Source organism: Salvelinus sp. IW2-2015, linkage group LG6.1 (assembly GCF_002910315.2).
Source record: "Salvelinus sp. IW2-2015 linkage group LG6.1, ASM291031v2, whole genome shotgun sequence".
Taxonomy (NCBI): domain Eukaryota; kingdom Metazoa; phylum Chordata; class Actinopteri; order Salmoniformes; family Salmonidae; genus Salvelinus; species Salvelinus sp. IW2-2015.
This window is the reverse complement of record NC_036845.1, coordinates 28,763,958-28,788,654: the sequence shown is the minus strand read 5'-3', so window position 1 is coordinate 28,788,654 and position 24,697 is coordinate 28,763,958. Positions and strand designations below refer to the sequence as shown.

Here is a 24,697-nt window from a genome sequence, read left to right as displayed (position 1 = left end):
TTCAAAGATTTGTAGTTGAACAAGACTTTGCACATACAGATTTTTTTTTATTACTTGATTTGAACTTGTKACTTGACTTGCTCTTAGACTGCACGACTTGGACTTGACTCGACCCGTTCTACTTTAGACTCGACTTGAGACTCTGACCGTGTGACTTGAGACTTACTAGTGACTCGAATAAGTGACTTGGTCCCACCTCTTGCCTTTTTATATTCAAACAACTCTCAAGGTTTTCCTCTAGGTTTTACTGATATGATCTGGTGAGTCACTAATACTGGGCTGTGCTGTAGTTGTACTGTCCAAATGTGTTTACTTCTACGACACTCTCCCAGTCAGTACCAAATGCCACTCCGTTGATCTGTTCCAAGAAATCAAATTTCAACATATTGGACATTGTCAGCATTAGGCTAATCTGAATAAATATCCTATATAAACATCTAATGAATGTATCCCTTACAATCAATTGGCCAAAGAGCATACAGCGGACAAACTAATGGAGAGGGAGAAGCCAAARGATGAAGTACTATGGAACAGCCACTGCAGCCACTGCATGTCTATGGGTGCCGCCAGCAGTCTTGTGTTGGGGCAGAAGGATAGGGTCAGTGGACCTAATGTATTGGAAGTTTGCCTGGTTCCCCTCTTATTCTATAGACTGGGTTCTGGGTTGGMCCCCCCACACACACACTGAGCACTAGTGATGGGCATTCCGTCTCTTTTCAGTGAGCCGGCTCGTTCGGCTCAGCTCACCAAAAAGGGACGTCTCTTTTGGCTCCTAAACGGGCTCTTTAAAACAAATATGTTTTGTATTTTTTTCAAGTCAAACAGTTTGCGATAGTTTGACTATGATTGGTGTTAAAACAATTCTAATTCAATTATTAAATGAAATCATACTCTTACCTTAACCACAATGTATTTAAAAATGCATTGGTGTGTTATGAAAAATAATGCTATTAAACATTTGAATTTAACAAAGTGCATATAAATCTAACCATTCAAAACGAATACAATCTGAACAGCATAATTGTCACATTCCTGACCTTATTTCCTTTGTTTAGTATTGTTTAGTTGGTCAGGACGTGAGCTGGGTGGGCATTCTATGTTATGTGTTTCTATGTTGGGTTCATTCAACTAGCTTGATATGGTTCTCAATCAGGGGCAGGTGTTTTACGTTTCCTCTGATTGAGAACCATATTAAGGTAGGCTGTTCTCACTGTTTGTTTGTGGGTGATTGTTGCTGTGTCTGTGTTTGTTCACCACACGGTACTGTTTCGTTTYGTTCGTTCGTTCGTTTGTTTGTTCCTGTTCGTGCGTTCATTGTTTTATGTGTTCTCAAGTTCAGGTCTGTTAACGTCGTTTATTATTTTGTAGTTTGTTCAAGTGTATTTTCGTCTTATTAAAATTATTATGTATTCAACCCACGCTGCATTTTGGTCCGATCCTTTCTCATCCTCAGACGAGGAGGAAGACGAGCGTTGCAATAATAGAATATTGCACCATATCAAAGAGAAATAAATAACAATTAGCAAAACTGCAGCATCCCACAAATTGAAATAAATGTAAAAAAGAAGGATGCTATTACACATGTGCATTTAAAGTATAACTTTTTTAATGTATATAAACAAAGTGCATATAAATGTAACAATTGAAAACTAATACAATCTGAACAACATAATAATAGAATATCACACCATATCAAAGAAAAATAAATRACAATGTGCAAACCTGCAGCATCTCACTTAAAACATTAAWCTGGTCCCTCTTTTCTCTCTCTTATTGCCATGTTATAACCAGCAGCACACAGCAATGCTGACCATATTTTGCTTTTATGAGAGATTTGCATTCAGAAATGCAAGCTGCCTCACTTTCGAGGGGCTGATGCGGTTTCTTCTCTCAGTAATTACTTGTCCCATTTTCGAGAAGACCCTCTCAGAGGGAACGGATGTGGCCACGATGCAGTCTCCCTGTCATGACTTTAGTAAGCCGTTGGTAGACAGAGGCCTTGTTCTTCCACCAGCTCAGAGTATCTGCAGATCTTTGGAGGAGGGGCTCCTCCAAATAAGATCAGACATCCATTATGGCATCTACTGAGGGATTCCTTCGTGCTGCTTCCCCAGTTGCTCTCTCGTCAAACAGCATCCAAACAGCAGACATTTGTGGCACTACTGCTGGTGCTTCTGCTCCATCTGATCCCTCTTCTTTCTGTTGCCCTGGTGCCTGAGCCAGCTGACTGCTGGGGCTGTCCCTCCCTGCTGCTGAGGTTATTCTTTGAAGAGCCTTATCAATCTCTGGCATCACTGAAGGCTTACTTCTTAAACCTGGGGTCAAGTGCAGCGGTTTCTGATAGTACGTGATTATATTCCATTCTGTGGAACTTTCTGTCCATTGATGTACATAGGGTGTCCATCAACTCTGTCACATGTCCTGTGGTTACATTTGTTTCTCCCTGGAGGCTGGCTGTGATTCGCTGCAGGCCCTTACACAGGAGTATCATTTTTGAGGCTGTCACATAGCTGAAAAGAGAGAACAGTAACTTATTAGTTCAGGTTAATGTTTTGTCTACTGATACTACATTCGCATCWACTGCTCATATACATATATAATACTGGATTAAATAATGATGTAGTAATAACTGCTTACTGTACCTCTCTCCACTGATCTCCACAGTGACCTGCTCAAAGGGTTCCAGGACTCCGCACACCTCCTCCACCACCTCCCATTCCTCTTGGGTCAGAGCATCAACAGGTGCATTGACAATGGCCAGGGTAGAGATGATGGCATCCTTTGACTCAAGAAACCGCTTCGACATATAAAATGTTGAATTCCACCTTGTAGTGCAGTCTTGTTTAGGCCTCAGCTCAGGCAGCCCCATCTGACGTTGTGTAGACTTTAGTTGTTCAGCATCTACTGTGCTCCTGTGGAAGTATTCCACAGCTGCTTTCACTTTGTCCACAGTGGACTTCATCACCTTCAGAGCATCTCTTACAATCAGGTTGATTGTGTGGGCAAGACATGGGTGATGGGTCCATTTAGACATGTTCATAGCTTTGGTTATGTTAGCTGCATTGTCACTAACACAACAGACCACTTTTCCATCTACTTGCCATTCTCTGACCACTCTCAACAGTTCTTCTGCCAATTTCTCTGAGGTGTGTCTGTCGMTGAACTCAAAGCAGTCCAGAAGACTGCTAGACATCGAAAAATCTTCAATGAAGTGACACGTAACSGACATGTTAGAAGTGGTTMGTTACCCTTGATGTCCAGCAGTCAGTGGTAAGGCAAACTGCAGTAGCTTTTTGGACTCTTTCCYGCACTGAAGCCTGTGTGCTCTCGTACAGTTGTGGAATAAGTGATTTTGAAAGGGTTTTCCTGTTTGGAATTGTGTACATTGGATTTAGACTATTGCTATAATTTCTAAAACCTCTGTCCTCCACGATCGAAAATGKCTGGAAATCGGTGGCAATCATTTTAGCCAATGCAATATCAATTTGGCCTTGTTTTTCTACAGACRTAGACTTTGGCATAAACTGGTCCATAGAAGAATGCGTTGCTGTTGTTCGCAGAGTAGGCCTACTTGACTGATGGATACATCTTCACGTGTGGAGGTGCTGGCTCCACMACTATCMCTAGCAGGCCCGCTAGTTTCTCAAAGCTCCGCTACAGCTAACTTCACAGTCGGGTGCACAGTTCGCATATGCCGGTGTAGGTTGTGCGTAGAACCGGCATTATATGAGATTTTGTTTTGGCAAATTCTACACTGTGCTCTAACATAGTCTACATTATTAAAATGCATYCAAATGCTACCGTGCTTCCGACTCATTTTCCAGCTGTTGTTTTCACAGTTGTCCTTCCTCTCTCCTCGGATGCTAAGTGTGTGACTGTGAGTGAGTTGACTCGGCCCTCCCTCACGCATCTTTGGTTCATTGGTTGACACTGCGTGTCTGATTGACAGGAACAACAGGTGAGGCTGTTAGTCTGAGCAGACAGTCTGAACGAATGTGTGTGCGCTTGAGCATTTAGGCCTATATTACTTTATTGATTTTTTTTGTTCTTTGAATTAGTTAATTCTATTCATTTAAATATTTTGATTATTCATATCTTAATTTTAGGATCTATCTTAATTTTAATTTTAGGATCTTCTGATATGCAAGCCGGCTCCCAACGTTCAGCTACAAGAGCCGGCTCTTAGAGCTGACCCATCACTACTGAGCACGGCTTTGAGGGGCACTGACATGGAAAAATACAAGAACTGGTATGTTGTGGGGCTACTGTGGTTCCCATCAGCCTAAACTAAACTAGCCATGAATAACATTACATTCTAGTCCACACAGCAGCATGTTTACAACATGCTTATAACAGCCTTACATAGCCTTTATAATARCACAGTAGGATGAAGTTATGCTGAGATTTGATCACATAGCAGCAGCAGCCGTAAAAAAAATGCACTGGCATTTCTCTATATGGAAACTGTCTGAATTTGACTCAATAGGAAAATGTGTGTATAAAAACATGTGTAAACATTTATAAACGTATATATGATATATATCTTTGTACTTCTTAGTCATGTGCATGTATATCATCATCACCATAATGATGTTATGTAGCCTACAGTTTCTCAAATTCTATGTTGGGTAGATACTGAAGTTGGCTACTTTGAAGGAAGGCTCTTCTAGACAAACGATGTAGCAGCCTAATCACTACTGCCTTCCCTCCACATCAGTCAGTCCTAGCGGGACATAGCCTACATAACCAACTTTCCACTGTCACGTGAAACGTTATTGAATTAAAAATGAATTGTTGGGTGCAGTCAGAAAAAAACGTGGTCCAAAGTGCTCCATCTTTAGGTATAAAAATAAGGAAATATATGTACACTTTTTCTTGCATAATTCCAATCGGCAACATTGCAAAAGATGAAGACAACAGCAGGTTGTTTTCCCACTTCGACAGTGTTTTCAGATTCTGTCTGTACCCTCATTCAGAATGGTAAGTAGACTTACTGAACAGTTACAATCAATYCTAACGATACTCACAGGCCACAAAGTTACAATAATAAGTTAATATCTTGCTCGTGCGAAGTTGTATCACGGGGCTTCACTTACTTGATGCAGATATTCAAACACCCGGACACAATTCCAGGCGGAAAACTTTGACTAGAATTCATACAAATGGCCTTCATTGGTACCACTATTTAATAGCCAAAAACTGCTGTGAGATTCAACTCTGTACCCGGGCTTCGTTTTCAATTCATGGGAAATTCAGGCCAAAACTGTGGCTGCATTTTCAGTCTGCGCCAAGGCGAGTGGATGATAGCAAGCCAGTCGGAGCTAGTAGTTGAACGATTGAGCAGCGATCAGCTCGTCTTGACCAAAACATTTGCACCAGAAAACGATGTACTTTGTCACACTCACCTTCTCAATCGGCATCTGGTAGAATTAATACTTGGATTCAACCAAAGCAAACACGACGCCTCATCTCGCTTTCCCTGTACCCGGGCTCCGTTCTCCCGTTTTTGCAGACTTGTCTGATGAGAGAAATGTCAGAATGTCCCTCTTTCTGCAGAGCTATACAACACTGCCCCACAATGGTCGACAGGGGGCACCAGCACGGCATCAACTGTCCCTAATCAGGTTACAGCGTTATCTCATTAAATTAATAGTTACATTTCATATTTAGCTCATCTTCTGGACAGTCTGTCCAGTAGTTCACCAAATATTTTAATTGGTTTATTTAGTAATACGGATGAAAAATAGTTCAGAAATAGTTCCTACCTGTTCATTAATTTATACATTGGTTGAAAATGCGTGATATACTGTAAATTCATTCAAGTACTGCTTGCCAAGTAAGCACTGAGATAGTAATCACACAATTCAAACCATTGTCACCCCACTACTTTCAAGAGGCTCTCCAGACCATTGAAGACCATTCATGCAAACATTATTCAATATTCATCATGGCAGACCTATGATTAACATGTGATCTGTAATAATAAGTATAAGTAGTCTGCCATTTTTATCACATTTTATGTGGACTTGTATTGCTTATCTCTGTCAAGGTTGCTGACAACACATTGACAGACTAGACTAAAAAACAAACATACTGCTTTATACGAGAGTTAATGAGGACCACTTCAATTGGAGACTTGAAGTTGAAGGTTAAGCAAATAAATAGCTGGAAACACTGTGTTTCCATGGCTTCACCTTTCTTCTTTCTCTCTAAAACAGAGAGGGGCTAATAACAAGTGTCTGTCTGAACACCGATGTCTCATTCCAAACCCTTTATCCCCCTGAACAAGCAAATAATGTAAAACTGAATCAGGATCAGTTATCACGGGAATAAAGTCACCACACATGTATGTCATCTGASCTTGAGACACATGCGGCCTGTAATTTGATTTTGGAGGGACGAAGCCGTCCTTCAAACAGATTTGCCTGTCTCACCCAGATCTCATGACGGGGGGCAAGGGGTGTAACATCACACAACTAATCTGGAGTCCAAGACAGGCAAGGAAGTCAACACTGAGAGACTTAACTTTATTGTCTTTGTCTTCCCCAAAATGAAGCAGACGCAGTCCTCAGTCAATACTATGTGTGTCCTGTGGCTAAATGAGGGAGTATATCAGGCATTTAAAATCCGCCCTGGCCACAGGGGCAATCGATAAATAAACCGAGGTAGTCGGATGAGAACATAATTAAAAACTATATTGATGTGTTCTGAGGGAGGGACCGTGGCTGTCCTGTGCCATGTGAAAAAACAGGAGTCTGCTGTACCCAGTGATAGGTGAGCCAGTTCACGGCAGGAGAGGACATGACTGCCTTTATCTGAACAACATCCAAGTCCAGAGTTTAGATCAACCAAGGTCTTCAACCTAGAGGTCAACTACTCAAATCAGTTCAGGAAATGAATTTAAATTCATCAAARTAATGACCCATAATCTCTTACGAAAAAATTCACAATTTCATGAATTTCAAACAACATATTTCCTGAATTGACAGTCTGGGTTTGTACAGAGTTGACCCCATCTATGTCTCAACCCAACCTCCTGCCTGTTGTGCTTAGCACTGCCAAGCAGAATACTCCAGCCTCTAGGCTTGTAGATTTATTCTTATCCCTGTATGTGGTGTCTCAGCAGAGAGCCTCTTCCACGACCTTATATAAACGTTAGGGTGTTATGACTCCATTAGTGTTCATCCCTAATCTGAAACGTCCTCCAACTACGGCTCCAATGTGCTAATTGGGGTTTTCCAAAACCAGGCGCATAGGGCCTGCTGCTAATAGCATGCAGAGTAAACTATTACATACTTGGTAAGAGAGTTAATCAGAATAAATAGACACACACACACATCGTCAATTAATTCCAGATATTCATTAATATAGTTGCATAATGATTAATTAGTTTCTTTTTCATATTTATAATTTTTTTATTGAAATAAAATAGGAGGTTAATGTCATGAAAAGAAGCATGCGCCGTGTTGCATTGTGGGATGTGAATTCATTGTCGGGGCGGTGCATGCGCGGTATGGTTGTGTTTTACTACCACAAGCAAAAATGGCGACGTCCCTAGGAGCTAACACATACAACAGACAGAATTGGGAAGACGCGGTAAGTATTAAATCGTAGAAATAATGTGTATATTTTAACATTTAACATGATGCCATAAACTAACGTCATAATTAATTTCACTTTGCCAATACTTCAGTATGTGAATCATGATTTGCTACCAAAGGCTAACGTCAACTAGCGAACGTTAGTAGCGCAAGCATGGCTGTGTCGCAAGTTGGCTAGATAACTAGCCAACTAGAATCCGTTTAGCCACAGGTGAAAGGGGTAATTAATAGTATTTGGTTTATCTGTTTAAATGTGTTATAAACTGGCAGTAGCGGTGCGTGGGTACAATCACCGGGGTAGCCACCCCCCTGTTAATTCATATGCTAGCCACCGTGTTATATATGACTAAAAAAGGCCGAGACAATAAGACAACTAATTGATTTGGCAACTGCTCGGCCTCCGACCTCAAGCCGCTACAGAGGGTAGTGCGTACGACCCAGTACATCACCGGGGTCAAGCTTCTTGCCATCCAGGACCTCTATACCAGGCGGTGTCAGAGGAAGGCCCTACAAATTACCAAAGACTCCAGCCACCCTAGTCATAGACTGTTTGTTATCCATGCATAGTCACTTTACCTCTACCTACATGTACATATTAGCTCGACTAACCTGTGACCCCGCACATTGACTCTACCGGTACCCCCTCTATATAGCCCCTCTACTGATATTTTATTGTTGTTCCTTAAATGTTAATATTTTTTTACTTTTTTATTTTATTTTTTACTTCAGTTTATTTTAGTAAATACTTTATTAACACTTTTTTTCTTAAGTGCATTGTTGGTTAAGGGCTTGTATGTAAGTATTTCACTGTAAGGTCTACTACACCTGTTGTATTCAGCCCATGTGACAAATAACATTGGATTTGATTTAGAACCACAGTTACAGCAAGTCGCAAAGAACTGCCGCTGCCTCCACTATTCCAGCACCATTTCACCTTCAACATTTGAACATAATCAAATCAGCTCTGCTTAGTCTAATACAGTGACAACTAAAGGATAACAAAAACAATTTAGTCCAATCAAAGTAAGCTAAATATGATGTGACTGTCCATGGTTCAGATTTCTGTGTGGGTGTGTGGCGCGTTCATGCAACGCATGTTCACTCACCCTACTTGTAGAGAAACGCCAATGCCGCCATCCTCTCATGTTGACAAAACGGTCTATCACTCTGACAAACTACATTTATTTTTTGTTGTCCTAGGCTACCTGGCTAAAATGCTTGCTCACTAGCCTAACTTCATGGGCAACGTTAGCTAGTTAACATTAGCCTTCTACATCTAACTACTGTACATATTTAACTTCCATCCTCTCAGGCCAGGGTCACAACAATATTTGAATTAATGGTTGAATCAGAATCTCCCTTTATAATCATTGGCCCGTATGGAGAATTAAGTAAAACTGCAAGTACAAATCCCTATCTCTATCCATGGCAAATTTAGCACAATTAGGTGCAACAATTCCAGTTTTTCTGTCAATGACATATGCGCTCAATGGGATTTGATAGGAGTGACGCCAAATCCAAGCTGGTTTCCCTTTACACTTTTTTTKGGTGCGCCTGGACCATTCACATTTGAGCTCGCTCAGTTTGGCTCAACGCTGATTGGCACTTTTTTAAAACTTGTTTAATTTTTKGGCAAAAGAGGCCAGATGCTCACTGGCTTCCCTTGACTTCAATTCTACAGGTGGCAGCAATGTCCTCCTCATTTGGATCAGACAGCATCAGATACATGGCCTACACGTAGAAAGACAGAGGGGTGCTGTTTTGCTATCTCGGATGCTTTCTCCTGTGAGATACTTTCAGCCTCTTGTGAATTGTAGGAAAATTATGAAAGATTTAAAAAATAAAAATACAAAAAATGTTTTTTTGGGAAGCCTGGTTTTCACATGGCCACTCTAAACTGAGTGTTTTAAGCCCTGAATGCTTTTTGTCTGAAAGCTGTGGTATATTTAAGCAATAAGGTCCGAGGGGGGTGTGTGGTATATGGCCAATAAACCACAGCTAAGGGTTGTTCTTATGTGCAATACGGAGTGCATGGACACAGCCCTTAACCGTTGTATATTAACCATGGGGAGGGGGTTAAGTGATAATGCCAACGAAGCTGGTGGATAGTGTATTTGGGAAGTATTCAGACCCCTTGACCTTTTCCACATTTTGTTACGTTACAACCTTATTCTAAAATGGATTAAAGTTTCTTAACTCATCAATCTACATACAAAACCCCATAATGAGAAAAAGAATTATTGAAAATGTATAAAAAAGACGGAAATATAACATTTACATATTTGGCTTCAATTCAAATATATCTGTCTATTATTGTAAAGTAGAATAATTTGTTCTAGTAATGATTATTTAATGCAAACAATACCAGAAAATGCAGTTTAAAAAGAATAAATATAGCGACAATCTCTTGAAACAATCAAGCTGAGTGTTGGTGCTTTTTAAGTGAAATGTGAAGGGAAAAAATGTAGTGCGATATTTGAATGTTTTCTCAGTTTGTACTTTTTGGCTGAAGTCATATTTAAAAGCTCACAACTCGGGCTCTGTTAAAGATATCTCAGTGATTTAAAAAATATCTGGATTTTGGACAGTTTTCAGAACGATWAAAAAAAAACGCCGCAATTTGACACAAAGGTTTCCCTCGACTGGCACACGTCAATTCTTTATATGTTCAGCTGTGCTTGTTTGTCCCATTGTGCACATCAACTTAGAGACATGGGAGATATAGTTATAAAGTTATATTGACTAATATGTACACACGACTTGGACAGTCAGAGGAAAAGGGATCCCTCAATAACCATCACATAGTCAGAATAGCACAGGCTCATGTGAACTGGCAGTGTATGAATTGTAAGGATGTTGAGCCCTATCTTTTAAGGGTTCAGTTACAACCGGTTACGCGAAAGCAACCTGACACATCAACCAGCCATGAGAAGTACTGTCAGGTTGCACAGATAGTATTCTGGGTTGACTTTGGAGGACAATACTCTCTTTTCCCAACTTCTCTCTATRTGCCTCCAGTTCCCATATAGGCCTAATAGGTCTGGCCCGCATACATCAGACTTAATTTTGTATGAATACTCTTGTCRTTGTAGATCCTCCAGAAATATTAGCCTATTACATTAGAATCAAAATACTAACTCAAACTAACCCAAACACTTGTAAAATAAAATACTCACTCTCTCTCTTGGGTGTGAACCCTGCAACCCAAGAGTTCACACAGGAAATTTGTGCTCTCAGGAGATGCTTATATTTAGGCTTTCTGATGAGGTGGTTGATATTGAAGACCTGAAAGGTTAGAAGTTTGACTGAAACCACATCTTCCAACAGATGGTAAAGTAGGTGCTACTTGTAGCATATGGCCAGAGTACACACTGGGTCAAGCAAGAAATGTGTGAGAATGTGTAGCTTGTGACCAGAGAAACCACGAGGGGCTGTTATTACGATAGACCGGGATGGCTGCRTGTTTGATGCACTTATGTTTTAGTTAACCTTTTTGTATTTTCCTCCAGGATTTCCCAATTCTGTGTCAGACATGTTTGGGGGAAAATCCATACATCCGCATGGTGAGTTTATCTTTCCAGTTTGTATTTGCACKTGTTATTTGAAATTCAAACTTTTGCTGCAGAATACTCAATTTTATACTCRTGTTTTCTTTAACAGAGCAAAGAGAAGTATGGGAAAGAATGCAAGGTAATATAATTCATTATTCCAGTTTAGTACTCTTATGCAATATAGGAAGCGCAGTATTCAGTGAATAAAATGTTCTTCATATCTTGAAATATTGCATGGGGCCCTGCCACTATGTTCAATGGYCATGTTTAACCCCCTAGTCTATTTCTATGGCTAGAGGAAATCTAATTAGCATTATAAAAAATCCCCATAAAAATCTGTCACTGTAATAGATTTTTTTTGCATTGGATGCGTCTCAATCCAACTGTTGGAATCATGGAAATAGAATGATGATTCTAATTCTGTAGTTAGTTTATAATAGTGGGCRCTTCGAATACAGTGTTTGGACTGACAGCGAATGAAAATGCCAGGGAGGAGTTACTGTGACAGGGTAGGAACCAGTGTTAAGTGTTTCCTAGGGGATCCTATAATCTTTGGCTACATTGAATGTTTTCTCTTAGCTACTTCATGTAGCTAACGTATTCATGCTTTGCATATTCCTCTTTGATTTAGAAGATACTGTTGCACAAACAACATGCTGATTTRGGTATAAACCATCACTGGTATTATCAGACTGTATAGCTAATTACATTTGCTCTCGGTACATGTATTAGCTAGCCAGCTAACTAGCGATTAGCATTAGCTGCTAATAAGGTTGTGAAGAGTCAGGAAATTTTCCATGGGAAGTTAAGCCTGGGAATTTTGCTGAAATTCGTCAAAAAAGTTAGCTTATAACAGTGAAACTTTTTTTGTGGGATACACAAGGCAATTATAGGTCTTGTGGCATATTTTGGTTAAACTATCCCCAATTAAATTGGAATTGCAACCCTCTGCATGCACAGTGCACTCTTCCATCACATGTACAGCTGATTATCAAGATCTTGCACACTAATGAGATGCTGTTGAGGCCACGCTACTACACTGTCTGAGCCAATGACTACATGCTTTCTGGACTCCCAATCTAAGTGTATGTTAACTTCTGACTTCAACTGTATGTTGAAAATGTTTTTGGGAAATGCGAAGGATCATTGGGGATCACTCAATATTCCCTTTCTTTTGTTGTTCAGTGAAATCATCCCATGTGAAGAGTCAACTCATTTAATAAAGGTTCCATTCGTAGTTATTTTTTATTGGAAGGATTTAATCATTTGCAATTGTCTACTCATAAGGTTTGTGTTTGTCTCCATATGATATGGTAAATATATCCAATGCAAATATCTACATTTTAAATGGTATTAATAGTAATTTGCATATATTTCCGTTTATTCCCACGGAAAGCTTCCACTTCTGAATATTCCCCAAAATGTGCAACCCTAGCGGCTAACAAGATTTAGGCCCAACTTGCTAAGAAAATGCAAACTAGCTGTTTGCAGATGTAAGAAGCGTAGCACCACAGCTAAATGACTGCAGCAGAAACACTGAACTCTGTGCTCTCCACTTCTCCTCCCCTCAGATCTGTGCTCGCCCCTTCACTGTGTTCCGCTGGTGTCCAGGAACGAGGATGCGCTTCAAAAAGACAGAGGTGTGTCAGACCTGCAGCAAGATGAAGAACGTCTGTCAGACCTGTCTGCTTGACCTGGAGTACGGTACGTCATATAATTCATAGATGCCTAACCTGTACTACCTTATTCAGTGTTTTCCACATGACCCTGTCATGGCCAACCCAATCTCCAGACCAGAACCCCATTGAAAGCCTCTGGAATGTGATCAAGCCATCAAACAATGCTGAGCTGCTTGAATTTTTACACTAGGAGTGGGATAAATTTACCCAACATCAATGTGAAAGACTGGTGGAGGGCATGCCAAGACTCATGAAAGCTGTTATTGAAAATCAGGGTTATTCCACCAAATATTGATTTCTGAACTCTTCCTAAGTTAAAACATTAGTATTGTGTTTTAAAAATTAATATGAAGTTATTTTATTTGCATTATTTGAGGTCTGACAACACTGCATCTTTTTTGTTATTTTGACCAGTTGCCATTTTCTGCAAATAAATGCTCTAAATGACAATTTGGGAGAAATGTTGTCAGTAGTTTATAGAATAAAACAAACATTTTAATTTTACCCAAACACATACCTATAAATAGTAAAACCAGAGAAACTGATAATTTTGCAGTGGTCTCTTAATTTTTTCCAGAGCTGTATATATTTTTTTGGGGGACATAAGACTAAAACAACAGGAACAGGAAATCAGCTCKAAGTGATTATAGTTTCGGAAATCTGTTCCCAAGTWTTCCCATGCATAATAGAGATATCATTGTATACTAATAATTTATTGGATTTATATAGCACTTTTCTACCAACGGAGGTAATCAAGCGCCTTACATAGTTGAGGGAAAATTCACCTCATCCACCTTCAATGTCTAGCACCCACCTCAGTGACATATCTCCTTCYAGACTCACATCAAACATCTCCAATCCAAAGTTAAATCTAGAATTGGCTTCCTATTCCACAACAAAGCATCCTTCACTCATGCTGCCAAACATACCCTTGTAAAACTGACTATCCTACCAATCCTCGACTTCGGTGATGTCATATACAAAATAGCCTCCAATACCCTCCTCAATAAATTGGATGCAGTCTATCACAGTGCCATCCGTTTTGTCACAAAGGCCAATATACTACCCACCACTATGTGACCTGTACACTCATTGGCTTGCCCTCGCTTATACTCGTCGCCAAACCCACTGCTCCAGGTCATCTACAAGACCCTGCAGGTGAAGTCCCCTTATCTCAGCTCGCTGGTCACCATAGCAGCACCCACCTGTAGCACGCGCTCCAGCAGGTATATCTCTCTGGTCACCCCCAAACAATCTTCTTTGGGCCTGCCTCTCCTTCCAGTTCTCTGCTGCAATGACTGGAACGAACTACAAAAATCTCTGAAACTGGAAACACTTATCTCCCCACTAGCTTTAAGCACCAGCTGTCAGAGCAGCTCATAGATACTGCACCTTAACTAGCCCATCTATAATTTAGCCCAAACAACTACCTCTTTCCCTACTGTATTTATTTATTTTGCTCCTTTGCACCCCATTATTTATATCTTACTTTGCACTTTCTTCCACTGCAAATCAACCATTCCGATGTTTCACTTGCTATATTGTTATTTAATTCGTCACCATGGCCTTTTTTTTGCCTTCACCTCCCATCTACTCACTTGCTCACATTGTATATAGACTTATTCTTCTACTGTATTATTGACTGTATGTTTGTTTTACTCGATGTGTAACTCTGTGTGTCGAACTGCTTTGCTTTATCTGGCCAGGTCGCAATTGTAAATGAGAACGTGTTTCAACTTGCCTACCGGTTAAATAAAGGTGAAATAAAATATGGTGACCATTTTTGCCCCAGAACTCTCACCACATATCAGCTATCGGGTGGAGAGGTGTGGAGTGATATATGCCATTGGATGAGGTGATGATTAGGGGCCATGATGGAATGTGGCCAGGTTTGGAATTTAGCCATGACCCAGGGTGAACAACCACTACTCTTTACAATAAGTGCCATGTGATTTTGAATGACCACAAAGATTCAGGACACCCGTTTTTAAAAGTCCCATCCGAAAGACTCCGCCCTACGCAGTACAGTGTTCCCAGAAGTAATTAAGGTTTGAAATGATTCTGTTTTAGTAAAATATTATCTGTTTTAGGCTTCTTGCGGTCAATTTGCATTCTAAAATATATTTTGTATTATGTGCCCCCCCCCCCCCCCCCCACGACCATCGCTCAAGAAAATTGGCACACAGCTGAATCTAGGTGATCCCTTGTGTCTTGTGTAGGCTGCTGTTAGTCGTTTTGGATATTGTCTAGGCATATATGATCATTATTTCTAAAGGAATATTAAAACTTTTTTTTTTTTTTAACATTTCAACCTGTCTTCTGTTGAGCTTAAAGTCTTATTTAAAATGTTACAATTGATCATCTTTTGCAAAATGAATGGTTTTGTTTTTCCATGTTTTTGATCTCAAAATAAAATGTTTTTAATAGATAGAACATCTCATTTTTGTTTAAGCCTACAACAATGCTTAAACCACATCAGGAGACCACTTTTGATGTCTGGGGGAAAACCTGAGAATTTTTGATATGGGTGTAGTTACCCTTTTAATTCAAGTGGGCACCTAGGCTTTTTAGCAGTGTTTTTGTAGTGCATGTGATGGTAGAGTTTGCAAAACATATACCCACTGGATTGATTAATATAATCGTATCATTCTGCCGTGTAAGCATAGGCTGATTTGTAGTTAACGTTTAATTGAGAAGGTTTTTGGGAAAGCTTTTTCTTCTAACAGAAGACTGTTTTCATTAGCATCATCGCTAACGCCTACACAAAGTGGTAGACGTGCGCACCACACGCACAGATGGGCATTCTGGTTGCCTCTTCGGAAATGTGGTTCCCTAATTTTCATATTTGGACCAGAATGAGGCGCTCCACTACCTATTGTTCCTGCAGTGATGATTCACCATMTTCATCAAATGTTATCTGCAGATAATCACCCAAAAGCCTAGGCCTACCAGTAGCCTATGCAAATTAAATAGCCAAATTAATGGCTCTCTCACCGATTCGACAAGGTACACTGACTGACGAGTCACTCACTTTTGCGTCACTGCCTGGCAACCCCCGACATCCTAGGAAAGGAAACCTAGGAAATCCTTTGGTTTACTTGTCCCGATGCRATACCATGGACATATAATTACGTTGCATGATTTATGAATGGCAAAGCGATATAGGAGGTTGATTTTATTCAGTCAGTTCAGCACCTATTTTAAACTGGTCAACACTCACTGTTCAGTTTTTTTATTTTGTTACCTTTATTTAACCAGGTAGRCCAGTTGAGAACAAGTTCTCATTTACAATTGCGACCTGGCCAAGATGAAGCAAAACAGTGCGGCAAAACAACAACACAGAGTTACACATAGGATAGAAAAACGTACAGTAAATAACGCAATAGAAAAAATATATGTACAGTGTGTGCAAATGTAGTTAGATTTGGGAGGTAAGGCAATAAATAGTCCATAAAGGTGAAATAAATACATTTTAGCATCAACACTGGAATGATAGATGTGCAGATGATGATGATGTGCAAGTAGAGATACTGGGGTGCAAAAGAGCAAAACAAATAATATGGGGATGAGGTAGTTGGGTGTGCTATTTACAGAGGGGCTGTGTACAGTGATCAGTAAGCTGCTCTGACAGCTGTTGCTTAAAGTTAGAGAGGGCGATATAAGTAATCAATCGACGCACAGTAAATAGCCTTCTATGCGCCACGACTGCGTGGCTGGCTATGTGAAACACTCAAAATAAAATAAATTGTCAGAAAGCCTAATTTTAAGTTGTGGATTTCGACTCATCGTTACCACTTACACCGAGTAACATTACGAACACCTGCTCTTTCCATGACATAGACTGACCAGGTGAGTCTAGGTGAAAGCTATGATCCCTTATTGATGTCACTTGTTGAATCCACTTCAATCAGTGTAGATGAAGGAGAGGAGATAAGTTTAAAGGATTTTTGAGACATGGAGAGGGGGAATAGGCCACACAAAATATTTAAGTGCATTTGAACAGGGTATGGTAGTAAGTGTCAGGTGCACCGGTTTGTGTCAAGAACTGCAACGCTGATGGATTTTTCACRCTCAACAATTTTTCCTGTGTGTATCAAGAATGGTCCACCACCCAAAGGACTTCCAGCCAACTTAACAACTGTGGGAAGCATTGGCGTTAACATGGGCCAGCATCCCTGTAGAACGCTTTTGACACATTGTAGAGTACATGCCCGATGAWTTGATGCTGTTCTGAGGGCGGAAGGTGGGGTGTGTGTAACGCCAATATTAGGAAGGTGTCCTTAATCTTTCGTACACTCAGTGTACATAACATGGGATGTGCAATTCCACGAGCATCATGCTCGCTCCCTCGTCCGTGTAAAGAAATTTGACTCCAGCCAGAGATCTGTATATGTCTCAGTCCTGACAGTGGGAGTCGTTGTCCCAAAGGCGAATTGAGATTCGCACGGTACCTTGCCCTGAACTTTAGTCTGTTACTAACCGACTTCCACCTGGTACTCAACCCTTCACCTTAGTGACTGATGCTCGATGTACATAATCATTAAACACTGGTCACTTAAGTAATATTTATAAACCGTTTTACACACCATATGTGTATATACTATATTCTAGTTAAGACTCATCCTATATAACTACCCCCGTATACTTTTTTTGTTCATATACTGTCCATAATGTCTATACACACCATCATATACATACAGTGCATTCGGAAAGTATTCAGAACCCTTGGCTTTTCCCACATTTTGTTATGTTACAGCCTTATTCTGAAATTGATCGTCCCCCCCCCGTCCCCTCAATCCACACACACAAAACCGGCAAAAAATTTTTTTTGCAGCTTTATTAAAAATAAAAAACTGAAATCATATTTACAAAAGTTTTCAGACCCTTTACTCAGTACTTTGTTGAAGCAGCGTTTACAGCCTTGAGACTTCTTCGGTATGTCGCGTCAAGCTTGGCACATGTTTTTGGGGAGTTTCTCCCATTTGTCTTTGCAGGTTGGACGCTGCACAGCTATTTTCAGGTCTCTCCGGAGATGGTCGATAGGTTTCAAGTCTGGGCTCTGGTTGGGCCACTCAAGGAAATTCAGAGACTTGTCCCAAAGCCACTCTGTGTTGTCTTGGCTGTGTGCTTACGGTCATTGTTCTGTTGGAAGGTGAACCGTTGCCCCCAGAATCTTGTTTCTCATGGTCAGAGTTCTTTAGGTGCCTTTTGTCATGTGCCTTTTACTGAGGAGTGGCTTCCGTCTGGCCACTACCAAAAATGCCTGATTGGTGGAGTGCTGCAGAGTTGTCCTTCTGGGAGGTTCTCCCATCTCCACATAGGAACTCAGGAGCTCTTTCAGGGTGACCATCGGGTTCTTGGTCACCTCCCTGACCACGGCCCTTCTCCCCCGATTRCTCAGTTTGGCTGTGCGGCCAGCTCTTGGAAAAGTCTTGGTGGTTCCAATCTTCATCCATTTAGAATGATGGAGGCCACTGTGTTCTTGGGGACCTTCAATGCTGTAGAATTWTTTTTGGTACCCTTCCCCAGATCTGTGCCTCGGCACAATCCTGTCTCTGAGCTTTACGGACAATTCCTTTGACCTCATGGCTTGGTTTTTGCTCTGACATGTACTGTCAACTAGAGGTCGACCGATTTATGATTTTTCATCCGACTATTGGAAGACCTAAAAAAGCCGACACCGATTAATTAGCCAATGTATTTTTTTAAATATTTTAATCTAAATATTTGTGGTAATGACAATTACAACAATACTGAATGAACAATGAACACTTTTATTTTAACTTAATATAATACACAAATCTATTTAGTCTCAAATAAATAATAAAACATGCTCAATTTTGTTTAAATAATGCAAAAACAGTGTTGGAGAAGAAAGTAAAAGTGCAATATGTGCCATGTAAAAAAAGTTCCTTGCTCAGAACATATGAAAGCTGTTGGTTCAATATTCCCAGTTAAGAAGTTTTAGGTTGTAGTTATTATAGGAATTATGACACGTCAACTATTTCTCTACCATTTGTATTTCATATACCTTTGACTATTGGATGTTCAAATAGACACTTTAGTATGTCAGCCTAATCTCAGTTGATAGGCTTGAAGTCATAAACAGCGCTTTGCTTCCAACATTGTTAAGAGCTGCTGTAAACGCAGTAAAGTTTGAATGAATGCTTACGAGCGTGCTGCTGCCTACCACCGACCGCGCAGTCAGACTGCTCTATCAAATCAGAGACTTAATTATAATATAATAAACACAGAAATACGAGCCTTTAGTCATTAATATGGTCAAATCTGGAAACTATCATTTCGAAAACTAAACATTTACTCTTTCAGTGAAAAATGGAACCCTTCTGTATTTTATCGAACGGGTGGTAACCCTAAGTCTAAATATTTCTGTTACATTGCACAACCTTCAATGTTATGTCATAATTATGTAAAATTCTGGCAAATTAGTTCAGTTAGCAACGAGCCAGGCGGCCCTAACTGTTGCATATACCTGGACTCTGCTTGCACTGAATGCAAGAGAAGTGACACAGTTTCCCTAGTTAACATTGCCTGCTAACATGAATTTCTTGTAACTAAATATGCAGATTAAAAAAAAAAATTATATATATATATATATACACTGCTCAAAAAAATAAAGGGATCCTAGATCTGAATGAATGAAATATTCTTATTAAATACTTTTTTCTTTACATAGTTGAATGTGCTGACAACAAAATCACACAAATTATCAATGGAAATCAAATTTATCAACCCATGGAGGTCTGGATTTGGAGTCACACTCAAAATTAAATTGGAAAACCACACTACAGGCTGATCCAACTTTGATGTAATGTCCTTAAAACAAGTCAAAATGAGGTCATATGGTGTGGCCTCCACTTGCCTGTATGACCTCCCTACAACGCCTGGGCATGCTCCTGATGAGCCAACTCTGGACAGTCTGTGGTGCAACGTGGCGTTGGTGGATGGAGCGAGACATGATGTCCCAGATGTGCTCAATTGGATTCAGGTCTGGGGAACGGGCGGGCCAGTCCATAGCATCAATGCCTTCCTCTTGCAGGAACTGCTGACACACACTCCAGCCATGAGGTCTAGCATTGTCTTGCATTAGGAGGACCAGGGCCAACCGCACCAGCATATGGTTTCACAAGGGGTCTGAGGATCTCATCTCGGTACCTAATGGCAGTCAGGCTACCTCTGGCGAGCCATGGAGGGCTGTGTGGCCCCCCAAAGAAATGGCACCCCACACCATGACTGACCACCGCCAAACCGGTCATGCTGGAGGATGTTGCAGGCAGCAGAACGTTCTCCACGGCGTCTCCAGACTCTGTCACGTGCTCAGTGTGAACCTGCTTTCATCTGTGAAGAGCACAGGGCGCCAGTGGCGAATTTGCCTATCTTGGTGTTCTCTGCAAATGCCAACGTCCTGCACGGTGTTGGGCTGTAAGCACAACCCCACCTGTGGACGTCGGCCCTCATACCACCCTCATGGAGTCTGTTTCTGACCGTTTGAGCAGACACATGCACATTTGTGGCCTGCTGGAGGTCATTTTGCAGGGCTCTTGCAGTGCTCCTCCTGCTCCTCCTTGCACAAAGGCGGAGGTAGCGGTCCTGCTGCTGGGTTGTTGCCCTCCTACGGCCTCCTCCACGTCTCCTGATGTACTGGCCTGTCTCCTGGTAGCGCCTCCATGCTCTGGACACTACGCTGACAGACACAGCAAACCTTCTTGCCACAGCTCTAATTGATGTGCCATCCTGGATGAGCTGCACTACCTGAGCCACTTGTGTGGGTTGTAGACTCCGTCTCATGCTACACTAGAGTGAAAGCACCGCCAGCATTCAAAAGTGACCAAAACATCAGCCAGGAAGCATAGGAACTGAGAAGTGGTCTGTGGTCACCAATTTGCAGAACCACTCCTTTATTGGGGGTGTCTTGCTAATTGCCTATAATTTCCACCTTTTGTCTATTCCATTTGCACAACAGCATGTGAAATTTATTGTCAATCAGTGTTGCTTCCTAAGTGGTCAGTTTGATTTCACAGAAGTGTGATTGAMTTGGAGTTACATTGTGTTGTTTAAGTGTTCCCTTTATTTTTTTGAGCAGTGTATATACTTCTKTGTATTGATTTTAAGAAAGGCATTGATGTTTATGGTTAGGTACTTTTGTGCAATGATAGTGCTTTTTTCACGAATGCGCTTTTGTTAAATCATCAMCCGGCAGGACCGAATTTGGGAAACCCTGAGCTACAGCAACGTTCTGTAACAATGTTCAAACCTACATCGGTTACATTTTKAAATGGAAAACCAAAGCGTGCCGAAACAGAACCGAACCCATAAAAAGTACCCAGGTTGAAAACCCTTATTGAAGTCCCCATTCAGTACCGAATCCAAGACATTTACACGTCTGTGATCGACAGGTTTGCCAATCCAGGTCAGAGACACCGGGCTGGACATCAAGGATGACGTGCCGAAGTCAGACGTGAACAAGGAGTACTACACACAGAACGCTGAGAGAGAGGTATGTGTGGAGAGACGGCTGCATCCCTTGTATTTCTGTGTTCACAAATTCAACTTCCAGTGTTTTATCCCTGTTAGGGGGGGTTATCTCCCTGACTCCCTTTGTCCTCAGATAGGAAACTCTGATGGGACACGGCCAGTGGGGCTGCTGGGTAAGGCCCCCAGCTCCAGTGAGATGCTGCTGAAGCTGGCCCGCACTACGCCCTACTACAAGAGGAACAGACCCCACATCTGCTCCTTCTGGGTGAAGGGAGAGTGCAAGAGAGGAGAGGAGTGTCCTTATAGGTGAGAGCGCAATCTAAAAGATAGCTCTATCTCTTTATAAGGGCTACAGTTGGGTCGTGTGTGTACAGTCCAATGACTATATAGATACAGCCCCTCCTGTCTGTGATTTGTAATGACATTTCACTTGGTGGTGCTGTTGAGCAAGAAATCAACCTACATTGTCTGGGGAGAACTTTATTCCTTCTCATGCACACTCTCTCTCCGCACCATCAGGCACGAGAAGCCCACAGACCCAGACGATCCCCTGGCAGACCAGAACATTAAAGACCGTTACTATGGTATCAATGACCCTGTGGCTGACAAGCTGCTGAAACGGGCCTCCACCATGCCCAGACTGGACACGCCTGAGGACAAGACCATCACCACACTCTATGTAGGGGGGATGGGAGATACCATCTCAGATGCAGAGCTGAGGTAGGGTTCTGATTATCGTGTCAGTTGATTTGAACTTTTTTTTGCTTTTCCAAAATATCATACCAGGATTGCAAATTATTTTAGTCAGTTTGAATGATCTGTGACGCAGTTGGGAAATTGTTCCCTCAATCGTTGTGTGTCTGTGTTTCTACAGGAATCACTTCTATCAGTTTGGGGAGATCCGGACCACCACCATTGTCCAGAGGCAGCAGTGTGCCTTCATCCAGTTTGCCACACGGCAGGCAGCTGAGCTTGCTGCAGAGAAGTCCTTCAACAAGCTCATCATCAACGGACGCAGGCTCACCGTCAAGTGGGGCAGGTAAGAGGTCAAAGCTTACCAGTTATGAGGAAAGGAGGAGAATGTATTGTAAGTCCTTCCTTTCTAGCCAGATGGTAACAACCTTGTAGAAAGGGCARGGCAAACATATTTGGGAGGCTTTATATTTGGTCTCCATGCAACCGTGCACCCTACTCACTGTGTACCCTAATGTGTTATGACTKTCCAGGTCTCAGGCAGCCAGAGGGAAGGAGGCCTTCCAGGATGGGGTCAGTGAGATGGGAACCAGATTAGACCCTGTGCCAGGACTGCCTGGGGGTAAGTGTCTGATGTCTGGGAGGCTTTGAAAGACTGTGTGTGAGTGTGAGCCTATCTGTGTTCCTGTTCTGACTGTCTTCTCTCTCCCACAGCTCTCCCCCCACCCCCTGCTCTGGAAGAAGACGCTCCCATTAACTACTTCAATCTGGACCCTGGTACATCTCCTAATGTCATRAACATCTCTCTGCCCCCGCCGCCCGGCATCAACCCACCACCTCCAGGTACCAGTCACACCTTTGTCACCCTGGAAAATGCTGGCCATACTTATAAACTCAGCAAAAAAATAAATGTCCCCTTTTCAGGACCCTGTCTTTCAAAGATAATTTGTAAAAATCCAAATAACTTCACAGATCTTCATTGTAAAGGGTTTAAACACTGTTTCCCATGCTTGTTCAATGAACCATAAACAATGAACATGCACCTGTGGAACTGTCATTAAGACACTAACAGCTTACAGACGGTAGGCAATTAAGGTCACAGTTATGAAAACTTAGGACACTAAAGAGGCCTTTCTACTGACTCTGAAAAACACCAAAAGAAAGATGCCCCAGGGTCCCTGCTCATCTCCATGAACGTGCCTTAGGCATGCTGCAAGGAGGCATGAGGACTGCAGATGTGGCCAGGGCAATAAATTGCAATGTCTGTACTGTAAGACGTCTAAGACAGTGCTACAGGACAGACAGCTGATCGTCTTCGCAGTGGCAGACCACGTGTAACAACACCTGCACAGTATCGGTACATCTGAACATCACACCTGGTGGACAGGTACAGGATGGCAACAACTGCCTGAGTTACACCAGGAACGCATAATCCCTCCATCAGTGCTGACTGTCCACAATGGGCTGAGAGAGGTTGGACTGAGGGCTTGTAGGCCTGTTGTAAGGCAGGTCCTCACCAGACATCACCGGCAACAATGTCACCTATGGGCACAAACCCACCATCGCTGGGCCAGACAGGACTAGCAAAAAGTGCTCTTTGACGAGTCGCGGTTTTGTTTCACCGGGGGTGATGGTCGGATTTGCGTTTATCGTCGAAGGAATGAGCGTTACACCGAGGCCTGTACTCTGGAGTTGGATCGAGGTGGAGGGTCCGTCAATGTCTGGGGCGGTGTCACAGCATCATCGGACTGAGCTTGTTGTCATTGCAGGCAATCTTAACGCTATGCGTTACAGGGAAGACATCCAAATATTTACACATGTTAAATTTGCTGAAAATAAACGCAGTTGACAGTGAGAGGACGTTTTCTTTTTTGCTGAGTTTAGTATGTCACTGAGCTAGCGCTCAGACAATGTGACACCTAATGTGTGCCTCGTTCATTTATGTTGTGTTTTTTTACCTTTAGGTTTTGGCGCTCCTATGTTCCACATGGGTTCGATGGGTCCCCCTCCTCCCATGGGCATGAGACCCCCAGGACACATCCACTACCCGTCCCAGGACCCCCAGCGCATGGGTGCTCACGCTGCCCGCCATGGCGACTAGTTGCCATGGCGATACTTCGCTATGCCAAACATCTCTAGTTGAGATCATTTCCCTGGGCAGAAGGTTCTCTTAGGCACAGGTCTAGGATCAGCTTATCCTCCCCCAATCCTCACCATCATAATTAGGGGGAGAAATGCAAAACTGACCTTAGATCAGCATCCAGTGGCAATGTCATCTTACTTTGAGGTTCACCAGGGTATTAGAAAATGTCATGGATCAGTGTATTGAGACTTACAAGATCAGAATGGAGGAATTTTTGAAATGTACCAAGCATCGTGCAGAGCAGCCTCTTGAAAGGACAATTTTTAGACCTGTTGATTTTCATTCATATTATGGATTTGTTTTTTGATTTTTGATACAATGTTAATTTTCCACAAAATKATTCAGTTTATTATTGTAATGTTTTGTTGTCCACTTCTGCCATTAAAACAAGTTCTCTATCATTYACATTTAAAGCAATCGATATCAATCCTTTATGAACAGAGGGGAAGTCAGACGGGGGGTGGGAAGTGTGATGGTAGGAGAGAGGGAAGGGAGCCAAAGGAAAGGTTATGATGGGAGTGGTAGAGAAGGGAG

At 41.8% G+C, this 24,697-nt stretch overlaps 2 protein-coding genes across 3 annotated transcripts in view; one reads left to right on the top strand and one right to left on the bottom strand.

Annotated features, from left to right (window-relative positions):
* LOC111965397 (bifunctional heparan sulfate N-deacetylase/N-sulfotransferase 1) overlaps window positions 1-5,566 on the bottom strand; it is an 89,685-nt gene extending 84,119 nt beyond the window's left edge. For both annotated transcript variants that reach the window (XM_023989574.2, XM_023989575.2), the window contains exon 1: window positions 5,406-5,566. The gene's annotated coding sequence lies outside the window, so the exon portion shown is untranslated. The remainder of the gene's footprint in view (window positions 1-5,405) is intronic.
* Window positions 5,567-7,478: 1,912 nt separating this feature from the next.
* LOC111965395 (pre-mRNA-splicing factor RBM22) lies at window positions 7,479-24,568 on the top strand. The gene is made up of 11 exons (XM_023989570.2): window positions 7,479-7,596; window positions 11,111-11,164; window positions 11,262-11,291; window positions 12,724-12,856; window positions 21,249-21,349; window positions 21,461-21,633; window positions 21,847-22,047; window positions 22,202-22,366; window positions 22,554-22,642; window positions 22,735-22,863; window positions 23,985-24,568. The coding sequence occupies exons 1-11, from the start codon at window positions 7,543-7,545 to the stop codon at window positions 24,119-24,121; spliced, it is 1,266 nt and encodes a 421-aa protein (XP_023845338.1). The 5' UTR covers window positions 7,479-7,542; the 3' UTR covers window positions 24,122-24,568.
* Window positions 24,569-24,697: the final 129 nt, after the last annotated feature.